A 21,273-nucleotide genomic window follows, 5' to 3' on the forward strand; every position below is an offset into this window, starting at 1 on the left:
AGTAATCTGTGTTATGTTTTTTCCTATATCCTTAATCTATGTGTTTTTTAAAACAAGCTGGATTTACAATTATTGATGATTAAATATTGTTATTGTTGCATTCAAAAGAGAAATGTCTTGAGTACATAGTACGAATTAGATTGGGAGTGTTATTTTAATTAATTACCATGGAAAGGGGCAAAATGTCGTCGAGTGGCCGGGGAGGAAAGAGCAAAGCCCCTCAGCATCCCCAGGACATTTTTGCACTCGGGAGCAAGTCTACTGTCGTCGTCTCAAGGGACTCTGAAAAAAGGAACATACACAAACCGTCAACCAGCGGTATGATTACAACCTACTTTTTGGTCATTACTTTTATGACTACAACTAGGGTTGCCAGGCGTCCGGATAAAGCCGGACACAGTCAGGCTTTTTGCTTGCGTGTCTGGCCAAAATCAAAGGGAGTCCGGCCTTTGTAGAGCATCAAAACACAAATTTTAGACGGTTTTACACCTAATGAGATGTAAAATTGTATAGCTATTAGATGGAAAAGTGTTTTACTATACACTATAAAACAGAAAATTGGTATGGTGAACACGAGCTGCCGAACACATTTCTTTTTTGTACTAATGTCCGGCCAAGCTGACTGCTTTGTCTGGCTTTTTGGTTTAGCAACCTGGCAACCCTAACTACAACATGTAAACTAAGACCTCTATTTTGTAATTTTGTAGGTGTTGGGGAAAGAAAACGTGAAACTTCGAGTTTTGGTACTCAGCCCCCGAGTAAAAGGGCTCGAATAGGGTCTCCAGCTGAAGCCATATCTGGGACATCCTTAGAGATAGACCCTGTAGACTTGGTACCTAATGTGTTGCAAGCTTTGGATACACATAATTCTGACAAGCTCGTGAGTTAAAAATTGAATACTTTACTTTGGTTCACTCAAATTATTCAATGTAATTTATTAATAAAATCTTCCATATATTTTTGTTCCAGTTGGGTTTGCTAACAGGCTCTATACGCTTACTGAAATCACAAAGGTCTAAACCGGACCCAATTCTTTGTATGAGCTTGCTGTACCTCACTAAAATAAGACCAAACATGTTCGCTCACGAGACAGTTACACAAACTTTGTGTACACTTCTAAAGAGGGAGCAGGGCACAGCCTTTAAGAGCAAAGGGAATCCACTGGTGTTCGTACTGGCCTGTAATATGCTGTACGCTGGCCACAAAGACAGCAATAGTTGGCCTGACATATTTATAAAGGTAACCTAAATTGTTATACTTTCAAGAATCATTTTGTTCTAAATTTATTGGATTAATAATAATGTATTCTTAATCTTACTTGTATACTTAAAAATTTCAGGTTTACATTGAAGACGCATTGAATGAGAGATGGTGGGTGGAGTGTTTGTGGTGCAAATGTCTGGTGGAGAACATTGTCACTGCTTTTGGCACCAAACATCCTCCTCCCCACTTGATACCCACTGAGAGTTCTATAGGTAAATATTATTGTATGTAAATAGTACTTACATTATAATAGTTTCTTACATTATACCAGGGGTTCCCGAACTGTGCGCCGCGGCGACCTGGTGAGCCGTGGAAAGGCAAGAGGGGCGCCGTGAGTCAATCCTCCATCACTATTCGACACCACAAATATTATAAAATAAAATTATAATATTAATTATGTAAATTAGGCATAGGGATGTGACGACCCCACCACCCGCCTGATGGTAGTTCTATCTCACAATAATTAGTGTGGGATAGATCTAACATCAGGCGCAGTAAGTCAACCGAAGGATGGCGGTAAAACCATCAACGATAGGGTCAGTGAAGAAATCCATGGTCATCAATGGGCTGCAGCATTGATGGTTTGATTCATTGGCCCCCTGTCAGATTGCCAATCCGCGTGCTCCGCGTGGCAATTATGAGCAAATTCCTCTTATGAAACGCACCAGAAAAAGATGGCCCCTAGTTCCCGGTAGCGGTACTATTCCTGGCCACGGTAGCAGCCATGGTAACGGCACTGCGAGGGGTGCTAAGAATCTCTGGGCTACGGATCGCTACCACCAACTGGACCTGGCGACGTACAACGGACGAACGCTTAGACTCGAAGACCACCTAGTCGAACTGGAGGTAGAATTGGAAAAAATCCGTTGGCACGTGTTAGGGTTGTGCGAGGTCCGAAGACAAGGGGAAGACACCATGATTCTGCCATCGGGTCACCTTTTCTACTTCCGAGAGGGAGATCATACATACCGGGGCAGCGTGGGATTCCTCGTCAACAAATCTCTCGTTGACAACGTTGTCGAGATCTCGAGTGTGTCGGAGAGGGTAGCGTACCTTGTTTTGAGACTCACCGATAGGTATTCTCTCAAGATAGTACAAGTGTATGCACCAACCTCGACACATTCCGATGACGAAGTAGAGACCATGTACGAAGATATCTCCAAGGTCTTAAATACCACCCCTAAGACCCACTTCAATGTTGTCATGGGAGATTTTAACTCCAAAGTAGAAGTACGAGCTAGCGGCGAATCTTGCTTGGGACAGCACGGTGTTCGGATTCGAAACCGCAGGGGGCAAATGCTGGTCAACTTTCCGAAAAAGAGGGGCTCTTCTTGATGAATTCCTTCTTCAAAAAGAAGCCCCAAAGAAAGTGGACATGGCGAAGCCCTGACTCTGTGGTAAGGAACGAGATAGATTTCATCATTACGGATCGGAAGTATATATTTAGGGATGTCTCTGTGATCAATAGGTTCAATACCGGTAGCGATCACCGACTACTGCGAGGATCCTTGAGTGTATGCTTCAAACTCGAAAGAGCCCATATTATGCTGAGGTCTACTCTCCGACCCAACTCCCAACAATCCGTCGCTGACACCCAGAAATTTCAGTTACAACTGAGAAATAGGTTCGACGCTCTTAACATCTCGGAAACTACAATGGAAGTTGACGAGGCTTTAAATGCAATTGTGGAGAGCATACGGGTCGAAGGTGAAAGGTTTTGCAGGCCCAAGCATGCGGGCAGGAATTCCAAACTTTCGGGTGAGACACTCAAACTTATGAGGGAACGGAGGGAAAACACGGACTCGGGTTCGTCAGATGTAAAACTTCTCTCGAGGCGAATACGGAAACTTATACGTAGAGATCTTCGCCGCTCGAATACGCTGGAAATCACGGAAGCGATTGAGCGGAATAGAGGGTCTAAAGTTTTCGTAAGGCGCCTCGGGAGGAGTCATCTGACGAAGGTGAAGAATAGCTGTGGCCAAATCGTTTCCTCACGAGGGGGGGTTCTGTCCGAGATCGAGGATTTCTATAGCCGCTTGTATGCTTCACATGCTTCGCAACCTGATACTCGTGATGACGACCCGCGTGCCAAACTCACACGGCATCTTTCTGGCGAGTTACCTGACGTCAGTATAGGCGAAATCGGATTGGCTCTGAAACAACTTAAAGGAGGAAAGGCCCCGGGGATGGACGGAATTACGATCGAACTTCTCAGAGCGGGAGGCGAACCCGTCTTGAGAGAGCTTCGTAAAGTCTTTAATTTTGTTCTTCAACGGGCAGTTTCCCCCGAAAAGTGGCTTAAAAGCGAGGTGGTTCTCTTTTTTAGAAGGGCGATAACACCCTTCTTAAAAATTATAGACCCATCTCGCTTTTGAGTCACATATATAGATTGTTTTCTAGGATCATTACGAATCGCCTATCCAATAAACTTGACGAATGCCAGCCACCGGAGCAGGCTGGGTTTCGCAGAGGCTTTAGCACCATAGACCATATTCACACCTTAAGGCAAGTTGTACAAAAGTCACATGAGTACAGGCAGCCACTGTGCCTTGCCTTTGTGGACTATGAGAAGGCTTTTGACTCTGTTGAGACCTGGGCTGTTCTGGAAGCCCTGCAACGATGTCAAGTCGATTGGCGTTACGTCGAAGTTTTGAAAGGTCTATATAATGCCGCGTCTATGTCCGTCCGAGTACAGGGGGCCACAACAAGGCAAATCTATTTGCATCGAGGAGTGAGACAGGGGGATATTATTTCCCCGAAACTGTTCAGAAATGCGTTAGAGGACGCCTTCAAGACCCTAAACTGGAAAGGACGTGGCATAAACGTTAATGGCAAGTACCTCTCACACCTTCGTTTCGCTGACGATATCGTCATATTGGCAGAATGTTGAACGACCTAAATGAATCCTCCCGGCGAATCGGTCTCGGGATGAACTTGGACAAGACGAAAGTCATGTTCAACGAACATGTTCTCCCGAGACCGGTTGCAGTTAACGGTGTCTTTCTCGAAGTCGTAACGGAATATGTCTATTTGGGGCACATACTGCAGGTAGGTAGACATAACTTCGAGAGAGAAACCGATAGGAGGATACAGTTGGGTTGGGCAGCATTCAGGAAGCTAAGCCACATTCTCACGTCGCATATTCCGCAGAGCTTGAAGACGAAAGTCTTCGATCAATGCGTGCTTCCCGTTATGACCTACGGGGCGGAAACCTAGCCTTTTACAGCAGGGCCAGCTCGTAAGTTTTCCGTCGCTCAGCGTGCTATGGAACGCGCTATGCTCGGAGTTTCTTTGGCGGATAAGCTTCGAAATGAAACAATTCGTCAAAGAACTAAAGTCACCGACATAGTGCAGAGAATCAGTACGCTGAAGTGGAACTGGGCTGGTCACGTAGCTCGAAGAACAGACGATGGCTGGAGTAAACTTACTCTGGAATGGAGACCAAGGCTGGGAAATCGGGGTGTAGGTCGACCTCCAACTAGGTGGGACGACGATCTCCGCTTAGTTGCAGGCCCATGTTGGATGCGAGTAGCAGGAGATCGGTCATCTTGGCGTTTATTGAGAGAGGCCTATGTCCAGCAGTGGACGATGAAATCAGGAAGATGGTTAAATATTTGTTTATTACTATTTACCTGCTTAGGTGTGTGTGTCTTTTCCTAATAGCTGGGTAGAGTAGGGCACCGTGACAAAATATTTTACATGTAACTGCCACAGGCTGAAAAAGATTGGGAACCCATGTATTATACAATAGTTTCTTGGTGGAAATTATTTTTATTTTATTTCCTTTATTTCGAAATCAGAACATGTATAATGTATATGTTCTGATTTCTAAATAAATATACCATAGAAAAACACCATTTGCAGTATTGTTACATATAAATATAAAAATCATAAAAAGAGTTGCATAAAGGCTCGTAAAAGTATATATTTGTTAATTTTTAATATGATGATACATACATACATACATACACATACATCATATTTTTTAATATGATGAAAAAACAATCTCAAAAAAATAGAAGATATCAGCAAAATAATTAATATAAATATAAGGAAACATAACAAAGAATTAAGAGTGACACATATTAGACAAGAAATAGAAAAAACAGGAGGAATAAAGAAAGCACTTAAAACTCTAAAAGAATACAAAGAATGGATTCCTGAAATTAAAACAAAAAACAGAAAAGGTGATGAAATGTTAACCAAGTAAAGAGAAACAATAAATAAAACAGGTACAGATTTTGACCGAAACTTATATAACTTACCGGAAACAAGAACAAACAACAATGATTCAATCCACTGCAATATAAACGAGGGAAAAGTCCCAGACATACTTCCGGCAGAAACTAGAAAAGCCATTATGTCCCAAAAAAACAATAAAGTCCCCGGCGAGGACATGATAACAAATGAACTTCTAAAAGGATTAGCAGATGTTTTAGTGCAGCCTCTAACAGAGCTCTTTAACATGATTATCACAACAGAAACAATACCTCGACAATGGACAAAATCAACTATAATACCCATCCACAAAAAGGGAGACAAAAACAAAATCGATAATTACAGGCCCATAAGTCTAATGGCGATTACTTATAAAATCTTCAGCAAAATTATCCTAGACCGCCTAAAAAAAACCTAGATGAACAACAACCAAAAGAACAGGCAGGCTTCTGTAGCGATTTCCCGACTGTTGACCATATTCATTCTCTAAAGTAATTGATAGAAAAACAAAACGAGTATGGACAACCATATTATATCGAATTCGTGGACTATAATAAAGCCTTTGACTCGCTAATTCACACTTCCATCTATAAAACCCTACAAAAGCAAGGAATACAACAAAAATATATAAACATAATTTAAAAAATTTACAATGACAACACATCACGAATACAGCTGGAAGGAATAGGCGAAGAGTTTAAAATCCATAAGGGAGTAAGGCAAGGAGACCCTTTATCCCCAAAATTGTTTACGGCTGTTCTAGAAGACATTTTTAGAAGATTAGACTGGGAAAACAATGGCATCAGCATAAATGGACAAAACCTAACACACCTCAGGTTTGCCGATGATTTAGTATTATTTGCAATAACACCAGCAGAAGTGCAAAAAATGCTCAATGAATTATCCGCCGAAAGCCTAAAAGCTGGGTTGTCCATGAATGCAAGTAAAACAAAAGTTATGACCAACAGAAACAAAGATACAATAGTAGTAGCAAACCAGAAAATTGAATATGTTGATGAATATGTCTATCTCGGCTACATTATATCACCCACTAATTTGATGTCAAAAGAGATCGAAAGAAGGATAACAAATAGCTGGTCAAGATACTGGTCTCTAAAACAGGTAATGAAAAACAAAAAAATACCAATACGACAAAAAGCAAAAATATTTGACACATGTATCCTTCCATGTGGGAAGATGACTTACCAAAGAACTGGAGAAGAGATTGTAAGGACAGAACTATGTGGCATAATGGAGAAGGCCTATGTCTTAAGACAACCAACAAGGAAATAATTTTATGTAAATGTAAAATAATTGTTGTGAATGAAGGCTTATCTTATCTTATCTAATATGAGGATACACAGTACTTACATACAGTGTAAATGTAAACAATAATAATATGTTATGACCAGTTAAATATTAATTTATACCCAATTTGTAGTTAAAGCTTTTTGTTCAGGCACCATGTCTCCATCCGGAGCTGGCTCACCTCTCATGGGGAACGTTGAAGAGGAAACTGATAACACTGAACTCGAATACTCTGTGTTTCCCAGGTAAGATCTGCAAAACTAATTATTGTCGAAAAGGTATATTCTCTGATATATTTTTATTTTTTATTATTTTTAGGGTTCCGTACCTCAAAAGGAAAAAACGGAACCCTTATAGGATCACTTTGTTGTCCGTCTGTCCGTCTGTCAAGACCCTTTTTCTCAGGAACGCGTGGAGGTATGAAGCTGAAATTTATATCAATTGCTCAGGTCTACTGTCCCTTGAAGCTGTGAAAAAATCAAACTTCTAAGCCAACGCAATCAAAAGATACAGCCGTTTATGCCGCAAATTTTCGACACTTGCAAGGGAATCAAAACCTACAGGGTGCTTCCCGTGAACTCAGAATCTTGAAATTTGGTACGAAGCAACGTCTTATAGCATAGATAAAGGAAAAATTACGAAAACCATAAATTTTTAGTTACATCACATAATATATTTTTTTTTAATAATTTTAAACTTACTACCCATTTCCTCATAAACGCGTAGAGGTAATTGAAATTCATACCAAATACTCAGGTCTATAATACCTTTAAGCTGTCGGAACCCTCGGTGCGCGAGTCCGACTCGCACTTGGCCGGTTTTTTTTTATTTATTAATTATTTTTATTGTATTTATAAAAAAATACTTTGTAGCAACAGATAGAGAAGATAATAATATAGTTTCCAGTTTCCTTTTGGGACGCCACAACGTCCTGGCATCAACGATTTCTAGTATCCCTCTGTCTTGAGAATTTTCGATCTGCTTACATGTCCTAATTTTCATTTAAATTATTTTTAACTTCCTAAAACTAGTGCACAACAGTGGTCAAAAAGTTTTCTAAAAATAGTAGAGTTGTTAAATTGGTGTTGACAGGTATTCAAGCAGCTATGAGAGTGTGGAGACACTGGTCCTGGAGGCCATCAAGGAGCAGATACAGCGGCGCGCCGCCCCCGACGCCATCGGCAAGGGCTTCCTCAAGCTGCTGTCGGCCACCTGCGGCTTTCCGGAGGTGATAACCATTCAACTTTTAGTTATTTTTGTTTTTAATTTCTTTCCCAGGTCTTTTGACTAATATAATATATATCTTCTTCTGCCTTCTATGTTTATTAATAGAAATAGATTTTAAATTTTGTTACTCTCGCTAAGCCCAAAAATAGCAGAACGGATTTGTCACCTAAAGTATTCGTCACATTTAAAAATATTAAAAAAAAAACTAAACTACGTATTACCATTTACATAAAAGATTAAAAAATTTCGAACAATAATAAAATAACCTTATTCATTTCAGTGCCAAAAAGACGCGTATTATAAATTCGATATATTCGATCTCTGTTTGTATTTATTAAAAATGGAACAAATTGTGAATTCTCAGATAAGAATGATAGCTGCGTCGCGGCTGGAGGCGTGGCTGCACTCGGGCAAGCTGTGGCGCGCGGCGCAGGAACTGCTCGCCCACGTGTGCACCAACGCGCGCGCCTCCGGGCCCAGCGCCGCGCGCGACCACGAGGTGCTGGCCCAGCTGGCGCGCATGCGGCTCAAGACCAAGCCGCTGCAGGCCGCCTACCAGGCTTGCCTGCGCGACATGGTCGCCGACAGCCCCGCCCTGCTGCGCGGCGTCGTCACCCACACCGTGTACAACGAGCTGTCGGCAGCGCGCGCGCCCCACAACATGGCCGTGCTGGCCGCGCTCGTGGCCGCGCAGCCGCAGCTGGCGCCCGCCGCGCTCGCCGACACCTACGCCGAGCTGGCGCTGCGGGCCGATGACTACTTGCGGCCGCTGCGCGCCCTCACCCGGGAGCTGGTGCGCGCCGCCCGCGCCGACTCCGCGCTCCTGCCGCTGGCGCGCGCGCTGGCCGCCCCGCCGCCGCACGACCCGCCGCCCGAGCTGCGCGAGCGCGCCTTTCACGCGCTCACCGACCTGTTCTGCCTGTGCTGTCTGCTGGCCGCGCAGCACGGGCGCCAGCGGGCCCAGCTGTGCGCGCTTCAGCAGCACGCACTGGCGTGGCTGCTGGACACGGCGGTGCCGGTGTACCGGCCGGCGCGCGCCGACCTGCTTGCCGCCCTGCACAAGATCATGTTCGTGGAGCCGCCCGAGGCGTACAGCAAGCTGGACAACTGGCCGCCGGAGTCGGAGCGCGCGCTCACGTACCGGCTGTGCTGCGAGGCGCCGCTGCCGCAGAACACGCTGTTGCGGCTCGTGTTCATCGGGCTGTCGAAGGAGATCCCGGTGTCGAGTACGGAGGTGTTCGAGCTGGTGGAGCAGCTGGTGCGGCGGGCGTGCGCGCTGCCGCCCGACGACGCGCCGCTGCAGGTAGACAAGCTGGAGGTGGCGGAGTACGTGTTCCAGCTGTGCCAGTTCCACCCGCCCGACAACATCACGCTGCCGGCCGGCTACGCGCCGCCGCCGCTGGCCATCACCTCGCTATACTGGCGCGGCTGGATGCTGCTGGTCATGATCGCCGCGCACAACCCGCAAGGCTTCGCTGAGCGCGCCGCCAACGCCTACCCCACGCTCCGCGCGCTCATTGAGTTCTGCATCACCGGGTACGTACTGGGTAGTGTGTACCCCCTTCACGCTACCCCCGGCCCCGATATTGTATTCCAACTTCCTAGACTAGACCAATATTGTGTTTAATGGGGAAGATTGTATGTACTTGTTGAAATTGTATTTTAGTGCAGTATTTTATTGTACTTTAATTAGCATTTATTACTGCAATGTTTTCACGCTAAAGTGCAGCACCAGCATAGACCATTTTTCAACATGTCGGATTTTGGTCGAATTTATCAAGTGCCATGCTAGTAGCGTCTTCTCCATGGCTACATGTAAGAAAATATCACTATAGTGATATTTTCTAGTATGTTAGAAAGTTAAAATATACAAAATTTTAATAATGAAAAAAAAACGGTAAGTATCGTCATAATTTTCTTTTTATAAGAAAAAATCGAAAACTAATGCACCTAAACCTGACTGACATCACTTTGTGCTTAAAAAACGTTCTGGTCCACGCCTTCTTTTATGTTCTTTTTACACTGTAGTCGTAAAAGAGTGAGATATACAGCTATAAATGTTGTCACGTAGCAAACCATCAATCGAGTGGGGCAGCGCGGCGACGGAGGCGGAGCGCGCGGAGACCGAGCGGGCGGCGATCCTCGGGCTGGAGACGCACTTGGCGGCCGCCGGCGGCGCCAAGACGCCCGTCAGCGAGCACGCGTCGCGCCTGCTGGCCCAGCTCACCGCGCTGGAGCCCGCCGGCCCGCCGCGCCGCCCGCCCGCCGCCGCCCTCGACGCCCTCGCCGCCCTGTCGCAGCAGCTGCGCCTGGCGCGCCTGCTGTGCCGCCAGCCCGCGCTGCTGCTGCGCCTAGTGGAGCGGCATGGCACGCGGCGCGCGCTGCCCTGGCTGCACCAGCTGCTGCGCCACGAGCGGCTGGAGCTGCACGCGCTGCCAGTGCAGTGCCTGTGCGAGCTACTGGGCGCCGGCGCGGACGGCAAGGCGCCGGAGCTGGCCGCTCACCTGCGCCGCACGCTCCAGCAGCCGGACGGCGCGCGGGCGGTGCTGCACTACTACATGCAGCGCCTGGCGCACCATCACGCGCCCACCCGCGCCGCCGCCAACAGGGTACGCGCATCCTTTATATATACTTACTTTTCATTTCAACTTTTTATTTTATTCGACAAAAATATAGTGATATTACAATAATTGTAAAGCCAATTAAAAATTTCAACAAGTAAGGTAAAACAAAATACATGCTAGTTGAGAGTCCATTGACTTGACCTCTTAAAATGAGAATTTACAGTAATTAATAACAAACCCTAAACTGTTACATACTTAAAATAAAATGCAAGTACCGTAAATAGGTAATACACCACATCACTCACATAATAAATATTACACATTTGATAAGTTTACTCAGAAGATTTCATTGGCAAAACAACTTTACATTTTGGTTTGCGAATTTGATATTGTTATTTAACAATCGATGTTCTTAGGGCCTTAAACTCGTGCTGTCGCCGTCCGACGATAGCACAGAAATGGACTACAACGCTGACGTCAGCCCCGAGTGAGTATATCGAAGACTACGATAAAGACAATAATTATTTTTGTGCCGAGACTCGATCCTAGCCGTCGAACTCACGAATGTAAACCCCGGCAGGGAGTGGCTGAGCCTGGTGGAGGGGCTGCAGCACTGGGACGCGCTGAAGGCGGAGGCGCTGCGGCGGGTGCGCGCGGCCTGCCTGGTGGAGTGCGCGCCCGCGCACGTCGCCGCCTACCTCGTGTTCCTCGCCAAGCACGCCGACCGCCCGGCCACAGACCTCGTGCTGGTGAGTGCGTCCGTTCCCCGCCCTAGCCTGTCATCACTAGCGCGCGTAGAGTGACGTCGATCACCGCCTTGCAGGACCTCAGCCAGGTGATAATGGAGCGCACGACTGTAATGGGCTACGTGCTGCCGGCGGCGGAGGGCGAGCGCTCTGCGGCGCAGCACCGCGCGTTGCACGCGCTCACCGGCATCTTCTACCGCCACCTGCGCGGCCTGCTCGAGGGCACCGCGGAGCCCGAGCCACCGGAGGAGGAGGGCGAGCCCAGCGCCTGGAGCGGCGGAGCGCGCCTGCTGCTGCAGTGGGCCACCGGCCGCCGGGCCGAACTGCACGCGCTCGTGGCGCACGCACACCTCAAGCTACTCTGCTACGGACCCTCCGCGCGTGAGTCGAACCTGAATCTTCACGTCTAGAAGCACCGGCTAGGGTCAAAAAATGTGATGTCCATCAGACAAGTTTTTGTATTTTTCTAATTTATTTTATGTGTGTGAAAACTTTTAATTGGTCTTCTTGTGCTGTTAGTTTTCCTAAACTTCCCTCGTACAAAATAAAAATAGAAAAAACAATAAAGTGGCTTGTGTGTCGCAGTGGACACGAACCAGGAGATGTACGCGTGGCTGCAGAGCACGTGGGTGGAGGCGGCGAGCGGCGCAGCGGACGCCGGCAGCGCGGCGGAGGAGGAGCTGCTGCCGGACTGGCTGCGCCTGCACCTGGTGCGCTCGGCGCGCCCGCCGCTGCTGCAGGTCGGCCTGCGCGGCCTGCCTGCCCACAAGCTTGCGCTATTCATACAGACCTTCGGCATGCCTGTGCCCTCCATGAGGTATTTTATTTATTTTATTTACGAGGAAAAATTAAAGATCATTAATTAGAATATATGCCTTAAAACTAATTAATCTAAAGATTATGCAAACAATAAAACGTAAATAACTGTTATTATAATGTCTAATTTGTGTCTCATATCCGTAATAACGAATACAAGACGACTTGTTTGAAAATTTCTCAAAAAAGCGGTAGTAGTCAGGTTTTTTTTAGAAATGTTGTGTATAATCAATCTTGCGCGCAGGTAATAACTTTAATAATATTTCTAAATCTTTAGACTTAGACCTGTTTTCTACTAGCATTGTGAAAGCCAAGCGACTGCTTTATGAATACTTGCTCCAGTAATGTTTGGTCATACAACTGTCACTTATATTGGCCTTATCCGGTGTTTGTTACTTACGTTAGAATATGTTTACGTATAGCCTTAAATTTTAGTATTTGTGACTCTTTAGTAATAAGTCTCACTATACACATTGTAATATACCTAGTAGTATGTGGCGCCTGTTATGTTTGAACTTATTACTCATTCTGTATATCTATTTGTGAGGACCTGTAATTGGCTTCTTATTTTCTAGTATAGAGTTATTTACTGTTTTTATTGATAGCTGTTGGTCTTCCTAACACAAATAAATAAATAATTGTATTGATAGTGCTCTGTTGGCGGCGCTGGACGCGTGTCCGGCGGGCGCGGTGGTGCGGCTGGGCGTGGAGCGCGGGTACATGGCGCAGCTGCTGCGAGTGCAGCGCGCGCGCGGCGCCACCGGCGGCAACGCCTTCGCCGCCGCGCTGCGCCTGACGCGACCCACGCATCCTCCAGGTAAATACAAATATATTTGTAATATTATGCTGTGCAATTTATTATAATAGCTTATTAAATTTACCGTCGTTCTCAGCCTGTCTCACTGGTACTTGACAACCGACAAGATAGCTCAAGTTAGCCTGCGATGAAACATTATGAGAGAAACGAGAAACGGCGTATTACTACTATATTAGGCGGTAATGACTGAGTATCTTTTGGAGATTATTGGAGCTCATCGTACAATGGTCCTCTCCAGATGAAGCTCTATTCGCGGAGCAGAGTCTGCCGGCGGAGGAGGAGGACGCGTGGGCGGAGCCGCTGACGGTGACGCCGCTGCGGGCCGAGGACGTGCCGGCGCTGCTCCGGGCTGCCTTCGACGCCAGCACGCCGCGACCGGACCTGCTCGACGGCTTCACGCACTTGCACCACGTACGTGACGACAATGACTTTGAATTAAAGTATCAGGCTTGGATATACGTTTATTTATTTTACTTTACGTTATAAAATTATACGCTACATAAAAGTTACCTAATATAGTTAGTATATACATAATGTAACAACTTTGAAGTTTTTTTTATTTCATTTAGCAAAGACAGAGTATTGAGCAAACGAAATAAAAAAAAACTACAAAACTTAATTGAACAGAATGATAAATATAGATTTATTGTAGCTTAAATATAACAATACTAGCTACACTTTTTTAATATAAAAGTGATTAAGAGATAACAAGAATAATATTCAACAGATGTTGTGTACGGAGGCGCGCTCGGGCGGTGGCGTGTACGTGCGCACGGCGCTGCAGTATGTGCGCTCGCTGCCGCACCCCGCGCCGCTGCTGCGTCAGCCCGCGATCGCTGCGCCGCTACTACGCGCCCTCGCCCTGGCCGCGCCCACCGAAGTTATTGAGGTACCGCCCACATTGTTTTTTTTTCTCTTTATTTAGAACACATACAGTCATATAATAAAGCACAGTCGCATTTAAATATACAATTAAAAAGACCTGTAGGTTCTTAAATTTAATTAAATATTACAAAGATTGGTAGATCCGCGTGTGTAAAGTGACATGTGTAATTTTATTTTTATTTTATTTTTCTTGGGATCAGAAAACTAGCTAATAGGATTCTATAGGGTTACATTGTAGTTTTATACAACTTTTCTTAAATAAAAATAACTAAACACCTAATATTGTGATGAATGTGTTACAATATAGTGTCCTCTCTGTAGATATACAGCGCGCTGGTGGTGCAGTGCAAGCTGCTGCGCGGGCCCGTGGTGGAGGCGCTGCGGGCGGGCGCCGCGACGCACGACCCCGCCGCCGCCGCCCCGCCCCTACCACCGCTCACCACCAAGGAGCAGATTGTTAAAGGTACGCGATCTCTTGCTAAAATTATAGTCAAAAGTTTAAAACCTGAAACGTGCCAGCGAAAATTTTACGGTATCAATAATGTGTTCATACTTTCTTAAAATCATATTTTGTATTGATATTATTCGATATTATGTATACATACACAATACACATGCTATGTAACAAAAATGTTTAGACATTTTTGCGCGTTCTTTTTACTAAACAACTATAATAAAATTGATGACATGTATGACGGTGCCTGTATGTAGTGTTCGAGTCGTGCACGGCGAGCACGCTGGAGGCGGTGGGCACGCGCGTGATCGAGCGAGCCGACACGCGGCTCGTCGTCGATGCCATCACCGAGCTGCTCACCAACAACCAGGACGGCCGATACGATCTACCCGTGAGTACTACACCTTATGTCCATCCAGAGATGATGTTGTGTTCAGGTTTACTTGCGCCAGGCGGGGAATAATTGTTTGCATATTTTTATCGCTTATATACTAGCTATTTGACCGAGCTTTGCTCGGTATTCTAAAAAAGTAAAATGTTGATATGAAAATCGTTGGAGCCGATTCCGATATATATATATATATATATATATACTAGATGTCCCGCGCGGCTTCGCCCGCGTAAATTAGAAATTTTACAGAATCCGTAGACCGTACATTTTCCCATAAAAAATATTTCCCCCGTTTTTCCCACATTTTCCTGAGTTTCTTCTGTCGTATTAGTCTTAGAGTAATAATATAATATAACCTTCTCGATAAATGATGAGTCTTACTCGATAAATGATCTATCTAACACTGAGATAAGTTTTTAAATCGGACCTGTAGTTTCTGAGATTGACGCGTTCAAGCAAACATACTCTTCAGGTTTATAATATTAGGTAGATATAGATTTTTTTTAATTATCGCTTCGAACTCAACTCAAACTCTCAAGACAAAAAAGAAAAACAAACTCGAGTCTCGATCTAAAAGACTATGAAATGGTATAATATGGTAGTGATGATGATGATGATGATGATGAAGAATGTAATTTGCATAGTAGCATATGCTTTCTGTTCTTAAAACAACGCCGAAACTCCCAAACTTGTATCTATAAAGAATCAGGAATTCTCTCAGCACCTTCCGAACCACGGTATACCAGGTATATCTCGGTGCAAAATCTTACTTGTTGGTAGCATATGCTTAGAATACTTCTCACGAAACCGAAGTCACCATATGTTTCCCTAAAAGTTTTGAGGAGTTCCCTCGATTACTTATGGATCCTTCATCAGATCACCACTTTTCTGAATATAATACCAAATTGGGATGATACCCTATATACCAAAAGAAAAATTTTGAAAATCGGTTAACAAACGGCGGAGTAATCGTTGAATATAAGAAAACGAACATAACACCTCCCCCATTTTGAAAGTCGGTTAAAATTGTAGCCTATGTGTTATTTATTTAATATTTTAATCAGCACATGAATTGAATAACAAAATTTTTTTCAAATTAATCGTAGCACCATCTGTCAGGACAAACTAAAATTGAAATAGAATAATATTGAATGCGATGATAGCGCCGTCCGCCGGATCTAATGTAAAACATTCCAAAATCAACAATTCCTTATAAATAAGAAATTAATTGAAAAAACATTTTCCAGTAGACCAAACTGTAAATCTAAACCATTCTCGAATCTCCACGAACACACACAAAAAATTTCATCAAAATTGGTCCAGTCGTTTAGGAGGAGTTCAGTCACATACACACGCACACAAGAAATATATATATTAAGATATATATATATATATATATATATATATATATATATATATATATATATATATATATATATATATATATATATATATATATATATATATATATATATATATATATATATATATATATATATATATATATATATATATATATATATATATATATAGTATAGGTTTAAATAGCCGTTCAATCAAACAGCTAGCCCTTTGACTGAACAAATGTTTGAACCAGTCGGCTGCGACATATATACATACAAGAATTGCTTGTTAATAGATATAAGATTATAAAACAAAGTCGCCTTTAATCTTTAAAACTACGCAATGGATTTTGATGCGGTTTTCTTTAATAGATAGTGATTCAAGAGGAAGGTTATAGGTATATTACATTCATTAAATAGTGGAGAAAGTAGACATTCATTAAATAGCGGCTAAGCGGGTGGAGTACGCGTGTTTCAATCTTGCACAAATGAGCAAGATTTGTTGAACGTTCATTCACTCAGCGCGCATGTCTCGACTTTACACCGGAGTGGTTGTGCAAAAATGCCTCATTTTGCAGTGTCTAATTGTAAAAACGGAAGTACGAAAGTGAATCGGTCAAAATGAGGTATTTCTTGCCACGGGTAAGTTGTTCTAATTAAATGCAAAGCAAAAATTGTCACGATCGATTCCCTAGCAACGCACGCGCGTCGCCGTTCTATCTTGATTTATTTCTGTGGTACCGACCAATGCGGGCCACGGGTAGTAATAATGAATTGTATTCATTACTAGCTGTTGCCCGCAACTTCGTCCGCGTGAATGTATGTTATTAAAATCGAGATTTAGAAAATAGAACACCCATCTACTTTTTTTTTATCTATATTTAAACACACGAAATTTTTAATTTGCATCAAAGACCCAGGAAACTTGAACCTCAGATACGGTACTTATCGTTTTGAAAAACCTTTCTTCGAAGACCGCTTGGCGTGGACAGGGGAAAGGAACATGTGACGGAGATAGAGGATAGACTTCAGAAGACGGGATTTAATGTAGGCATCTATCCCTCTTTAACCTACCTCTTATTCTCAGATGCATAATCTACAATTAAACCAGAACAAAATAATGCTTGAAGTTGTTTACTTACTTACCCACAATGTCATTTCTTTATGGGCATTGGCCCACCGGCCACCACTCATTCCCACCAATATCTCCTTTGGTTGTCGTTGTAAATTTCGAGGAGTTTCTTCAATTCCATTACTCATCAAGTCATCGTTTTTAGGGTTCCGTACCCAAAGGGTAAAAACGGGACCCTATTACTAAGACTTCGTTGTCTGACCGTCTGTCTGTCTTCTGGCTGTATCTGAAGAACCGTTATATGTAGCTAGAGTTCTGAAATTTTTACAAATGGTGTATATCTGTAGTCGCTATAACAACAAACACTGAAAACAAAATAAAATCAATATTTAAGGGGGGCTTTTTGGCCTTTCGATGGCTCGATATCAATAATGACAACAGGCAGGCAGTTGAAATTTTCACAGTACTTTAATAATTAACAATAAAATTAAAATATAATTAAAATTTAAGGGGGGCTCCCACACAATAACACAACTTTTGGCCTATTTTCTCTATAACGGTACGGAACCTTTCGTGCGTGAGTCTGACTCGCACTTGGCCGATTTTATTGTAAACGTGGTATCAAATTCAGGCAATCTATACAACAAAAAAAGGATTTTGAAAATCTGACCACAAACAGCAAAGTAAAAATTAACTCCTCCTTTTTTGAAAGTCGGTTAAAAAAAAGTATCTAAGATGTTGACCAGGGATGTAAGGTATCATCATGCCAAATTTCATTGAAATCGTTGCGGCGGATTCAGAAATTAGCCTGTACAAACAGACAGAGAAACAAAAATTTCAAAAACAGTTAAAATGTGTTCTATTACTCTTGTAACATGCCCCTAACTCATTTTCTCAAGTTTATTTTCAATGTACAAACATTTTATCTCTACGATTTTATTATAAGTATATAGATTACTACCCGTGGCCCGCATTGGTGCTGCTGATTCGATTTTAATCATTTTTTCAGTGGCTATATATTTTATACCCGATGCGAAGCCGGGGCGAGTCGCTAGTTCGATTATAAAACACAAAATGACAGCAGTAAGATTGACATAAGTGAACAATATCAAGAGAGAGAAACGAAGAAAAAAAACATATTTTTAGAAAAACAAAACTTTATAAAGTAAATTGATAATGTTAATATGAATTTCTATGTTACGCTCAAATGTCTATCGACTGCTACAAATGTTTTATCTGCTATCTTTTTGGACTTTCGCAGATCAAGATGGAGGCGGAGTTGGTAAGCGGCGCGCGCGAGCACGCGCTGTCGTCGCGCGGGCGCGGCTGCGGCCTGCTGCTGGACTGGCTGGCCGAGCTTCAGCGAGAGACGCTGGGCAGACAGGTACGCGTGCTAGCCCGACAGTTTACCGTGTGAGCATCCGACGTCCGAAACAACGGCTCATGCTCATTGAGATGGCGGCGTTTTATAACGTACGCAGTAGATTTTCACCGGGTGTAGTCGTCTTTGTAAAGTTTACATACTTGAGAAATCGACAACAAGCAACCCAATTAAAGAACGCTTACAGACGACTGCCATCAACGAGTGCCGTCAAAAAGTGCCTGCCCATGCGTACTGAATTTTTATGGCTCATATAAATATGCATCGCATTGCCTCATCACATTGCAATGTGAACTCTCCCTAATGCGTTAACTCGCAGTAGACGGCCTCATAGTAACCTAACAAAGATAACTGACCTGAGTGCACGTATAGGAGGCGCAGGTGCGGTTGATGTTCGTGGCGGGCGGTGGGGCGTGGCGGCCACTGCTGGTGACGCTGCTGGCGCACCGCGCGTCCTGGCGCACGCTCGACGCCTGCCTGCGCACGCTGCTGCAACCTAATGGGTATACCTGACTAGTTATAAATTATAATACGTAAACAGATGTAGCTACTGTACCACTTACCAGACATATCAATTGAATCATTTGAATGCAGTTTTGAGCTACGAGACGGGCTCCTAGTATGGGAAAATATCTTGACGTGCTATAGGACTAACAATTACTAAATTTAGTTAAATTAAGTATGATAAATGACTGCCGCACTCAGAGTGGAACATTAATTACTTAAATGTAATTAATTCAAATTTTTGACATAAGCCCCATACATTCTGTCTGTCAAACTCTTCATTTAATTGAAGGTTAAACATAACTTAATGTCTCTGAGTATGGCGGTGAATGTTTTGTTATATTTCTGTTCGAGTTTTGTTACAAAAATCATACCTGCCAAACAATGCAACAGTTATGATTACCTTGTCGGACACAGGGGGTGGTCGGCGCCGGCGGTGCTGCGGTTCGCGGAGACGCTGGTGGGCAGCCCGCGCGTGTGGCAGGGCCGCGACCGCGCCACGCCCAAACACCAGCAGCCCGACGACCTGCTCCGACTCACACACCAACAGGTCACGAGTCACGACGCCCTACTTTATATGAAACGGCACAGTTTAATGAAATTATTAACTCTTGGAATTTTTATTCTAAAATTCTGTTAAACGAAAAAGCAAATAAAAAAGTGAGAAACATCTATATTATATTGTGCAAAAGATGAGTTAATATGAAATATTATGTAAATGTACTACTTACTTGTGTGAATTAGAAATATTATGAAACAACATAATAATTTTATGTACTGTTAGTTTTATCACTCGTTAAAAGCATCATAATAATTATTACTACCTAGTGATAACTTTAAAGTTTAAATTGACAAAGTCATTGAGTATTCTGTTTCTGATTTTTTTATGGCAACATTTGTATCTGCAGCTGGAAGTGCTAGTCCAGTACATAAGCTCGGAGGCGACGGCGGCGGAGCGCGCGGGCGGGGCGGAGGCGGCGCGGCGGCGGGTGGAGGCCCGCCTGCCGCTGCTGCTGCGGTGCTGCCCCGCCCCCGACGCGCTGCTCACCGCCGCGCTCGCCGCACACCACGCCCACCCGCTGTTACTATTGCTGCTGTACCTCAAGGTAAAAGAAAATATTATTCTTGTGCTAAAATTATGCAAACGATTATTACGTTTAGAAATATTTTTTCCCAATTTTTTGTCTACGTATGATAATATTTGCGTAGCTTTCTTTCGATGTTTTAGATTTTGGTTGAAGCTACCCTTAAATGCTTTTATTAGCTTAGCTTCAACCAAATGATTCACAATAAAAAATATTATTTATAATATTTTTGATTGTGAATCATTACTTTTTATTTCATTTTCAATCATTACATTTAGGCTAGGGTAATTACTGTTTTTTCTTTGTAAGTAACTCTAACTAAATATGTGTTTAAAAATAGTAGTTAGTTGACACAATTTCTAATTGTTATGTGCATGTTGTGTTCACTTCTTAGAGAGATACATTCTCTGGCATTATTAATTTTATACTTAATTATTTATGGCTACATGTATTGTGAATTGTATCTTGTTTTGTGAACCTAATAAAAAAATTACATTAATTACAGACGTGGTAGTGAGTTGCGTAATGCGTTTATAGTGAGTTTACTAACTACATAATATGACGTGGTCAGGTGCCGCGCGTGCTGCAGCTGCTGCGCGAGAGCGGGTCGCGGGCGGGCGACACGGCGCGCGGCGCGCTGGAGGCGGCGGCGGCCGCTGGGGGCGGGTCGGTGGGCGCGACCGCCGCACGCTCCACCAGCGCCACGGACCGCGTCAGCCACGCCCTGCTCACCGCCCTCGCTGCGCCCGCACCGCACTCTAAGGAGAACTCGCAGAAGTATGGAATATGGATATACACTACCGAATATGTAGTACATACATATACTGTATACATAGGAATATAATGCCTGCCACATCGGTTTCGGAGACTGAACTTCGCTTGTCGGTTCTCCAAAACTCATAAGGATTTACTAGGAGTGAGTAGTGACCGATATGATGATAAATAATTATGGCTATTAGAACACTTTCGATCATATCAACTTTAAAATTTAGTCATAATTTAGTTCACGCTGTGAAATACTAACGCAACTAATATCACAATCCGTATAGTATTTGTGTAAAAGCTAAAACCATCCATCTTTACAAATTTACAAAAAACTATAAAGGAGTCGAGCATTATTACATTAGTGAAGGAGGAGAACCGAGCATTACAATGCGCACCTTGTAATGATACATAATATTTTGATAAAACTTGTATAA

At 43.6% G+C, this 21,273-nt stretch overlaps 1 protein-coding gene across 1 annotated transcript in view; it reads left to right on the forward strand.

Moving 5' to 3' along the window:
* The first annotated feature begins 47 nt into the window (after window positions 1-47).
* The window catches only part of LOC121726216 (integrator complex subunit 1), a 30,066-nt gene continuing 8,840 nt past the window's right edge, over window positions 48-21,273 (forward strand). Inside the window, exons 1-22 of the mRNA XM_042113453.1 lie at window positions 48-318; window positions 708-880; window positions 970-1,239; window positions 1,340-1,475; window positions 6,941-7,034; window positions 7,882-8,017; window positions 8,381-9,552; window positions 10,088-10,625; window positions 10,997-11,067; window positions 11,161-11,329; window positions 11,404-11,707; window positions 11,912-12,143; window positions 12,793-12,959; window positions 13,198-13,370; window positions 13,687-13,848; window positions 14,166-14,307; window positions 14,556-14,689; window positions 18,366-18,488; window positions 18,858-18,988; window positions 19,407-19,539; window positions 19,898-20,095; window positions 20,646-20,851. Of these exons, the coding sequence (XP_041969387.1) occupies window positions 168-318; window positions 708-880; window positions 970-1,239; window positions 1,340-1,475; window positions 6,941-7,034; window positions 7,882-8,017; window positions 8,381-9,552; window positions 10,088-10,625; window positions 10,997-11,067; window positions 11,161-11,329; window positions 11,404-11,707; window positions 11,912-12,143; window positions 12,793-12,959; window positions 13,198-13,370; window positions 13,687-13,848; window positions 14,166-14,307; window positions 14,556-14,689; window positions 18,366-18,488; window positions 18,858-18,988; window positions 19,407-19,539; window positions 19,898-20,095; window positions 20,646-20,851 (5,015 nt within the window). The 5' untranslated portion in view covers window positions 48-167. The remainder of the gene's footprint in view (window positions 319-707; window positions 881-969; window positions 1,240-1,339; window positions 1,476-6,940; window positions 7,035-7,881; window positions 8,018-8,380; window positions 9,553-10,087; window positions 10,626-10,996; window positions 11,068-11,160; window positions 11,330-11,403; window positions 11,708-11,911; window positions 12,144-12,792; window positions 12,960-13,197; window positions 13,371-13,686; window positions 13,849-14,165; window positions 14,308-14,555; window positions 14,690-18,365; window positions 18,489-18,857; window positions 18,989-19,406; window positions 19,540-19,897; window positions 20,096-20,645; window positions 20,852-21,273) is intronic.

The sequence above is a fragment of the Aricia agestis genome, chromosome 4 (genome assembly GCF_905147365.1).
Source record: "Aricia agestis chromosome 4, ilAriAges1.1, whole genome shotgun sequence".
Taxonomy (NCBI): domain Eukaryota; kingdom Metazoa; phylum Arthropoda; class Insecta; order Lepidoptera; family Lycaenidae; genus Aricia; species Aricia agestis.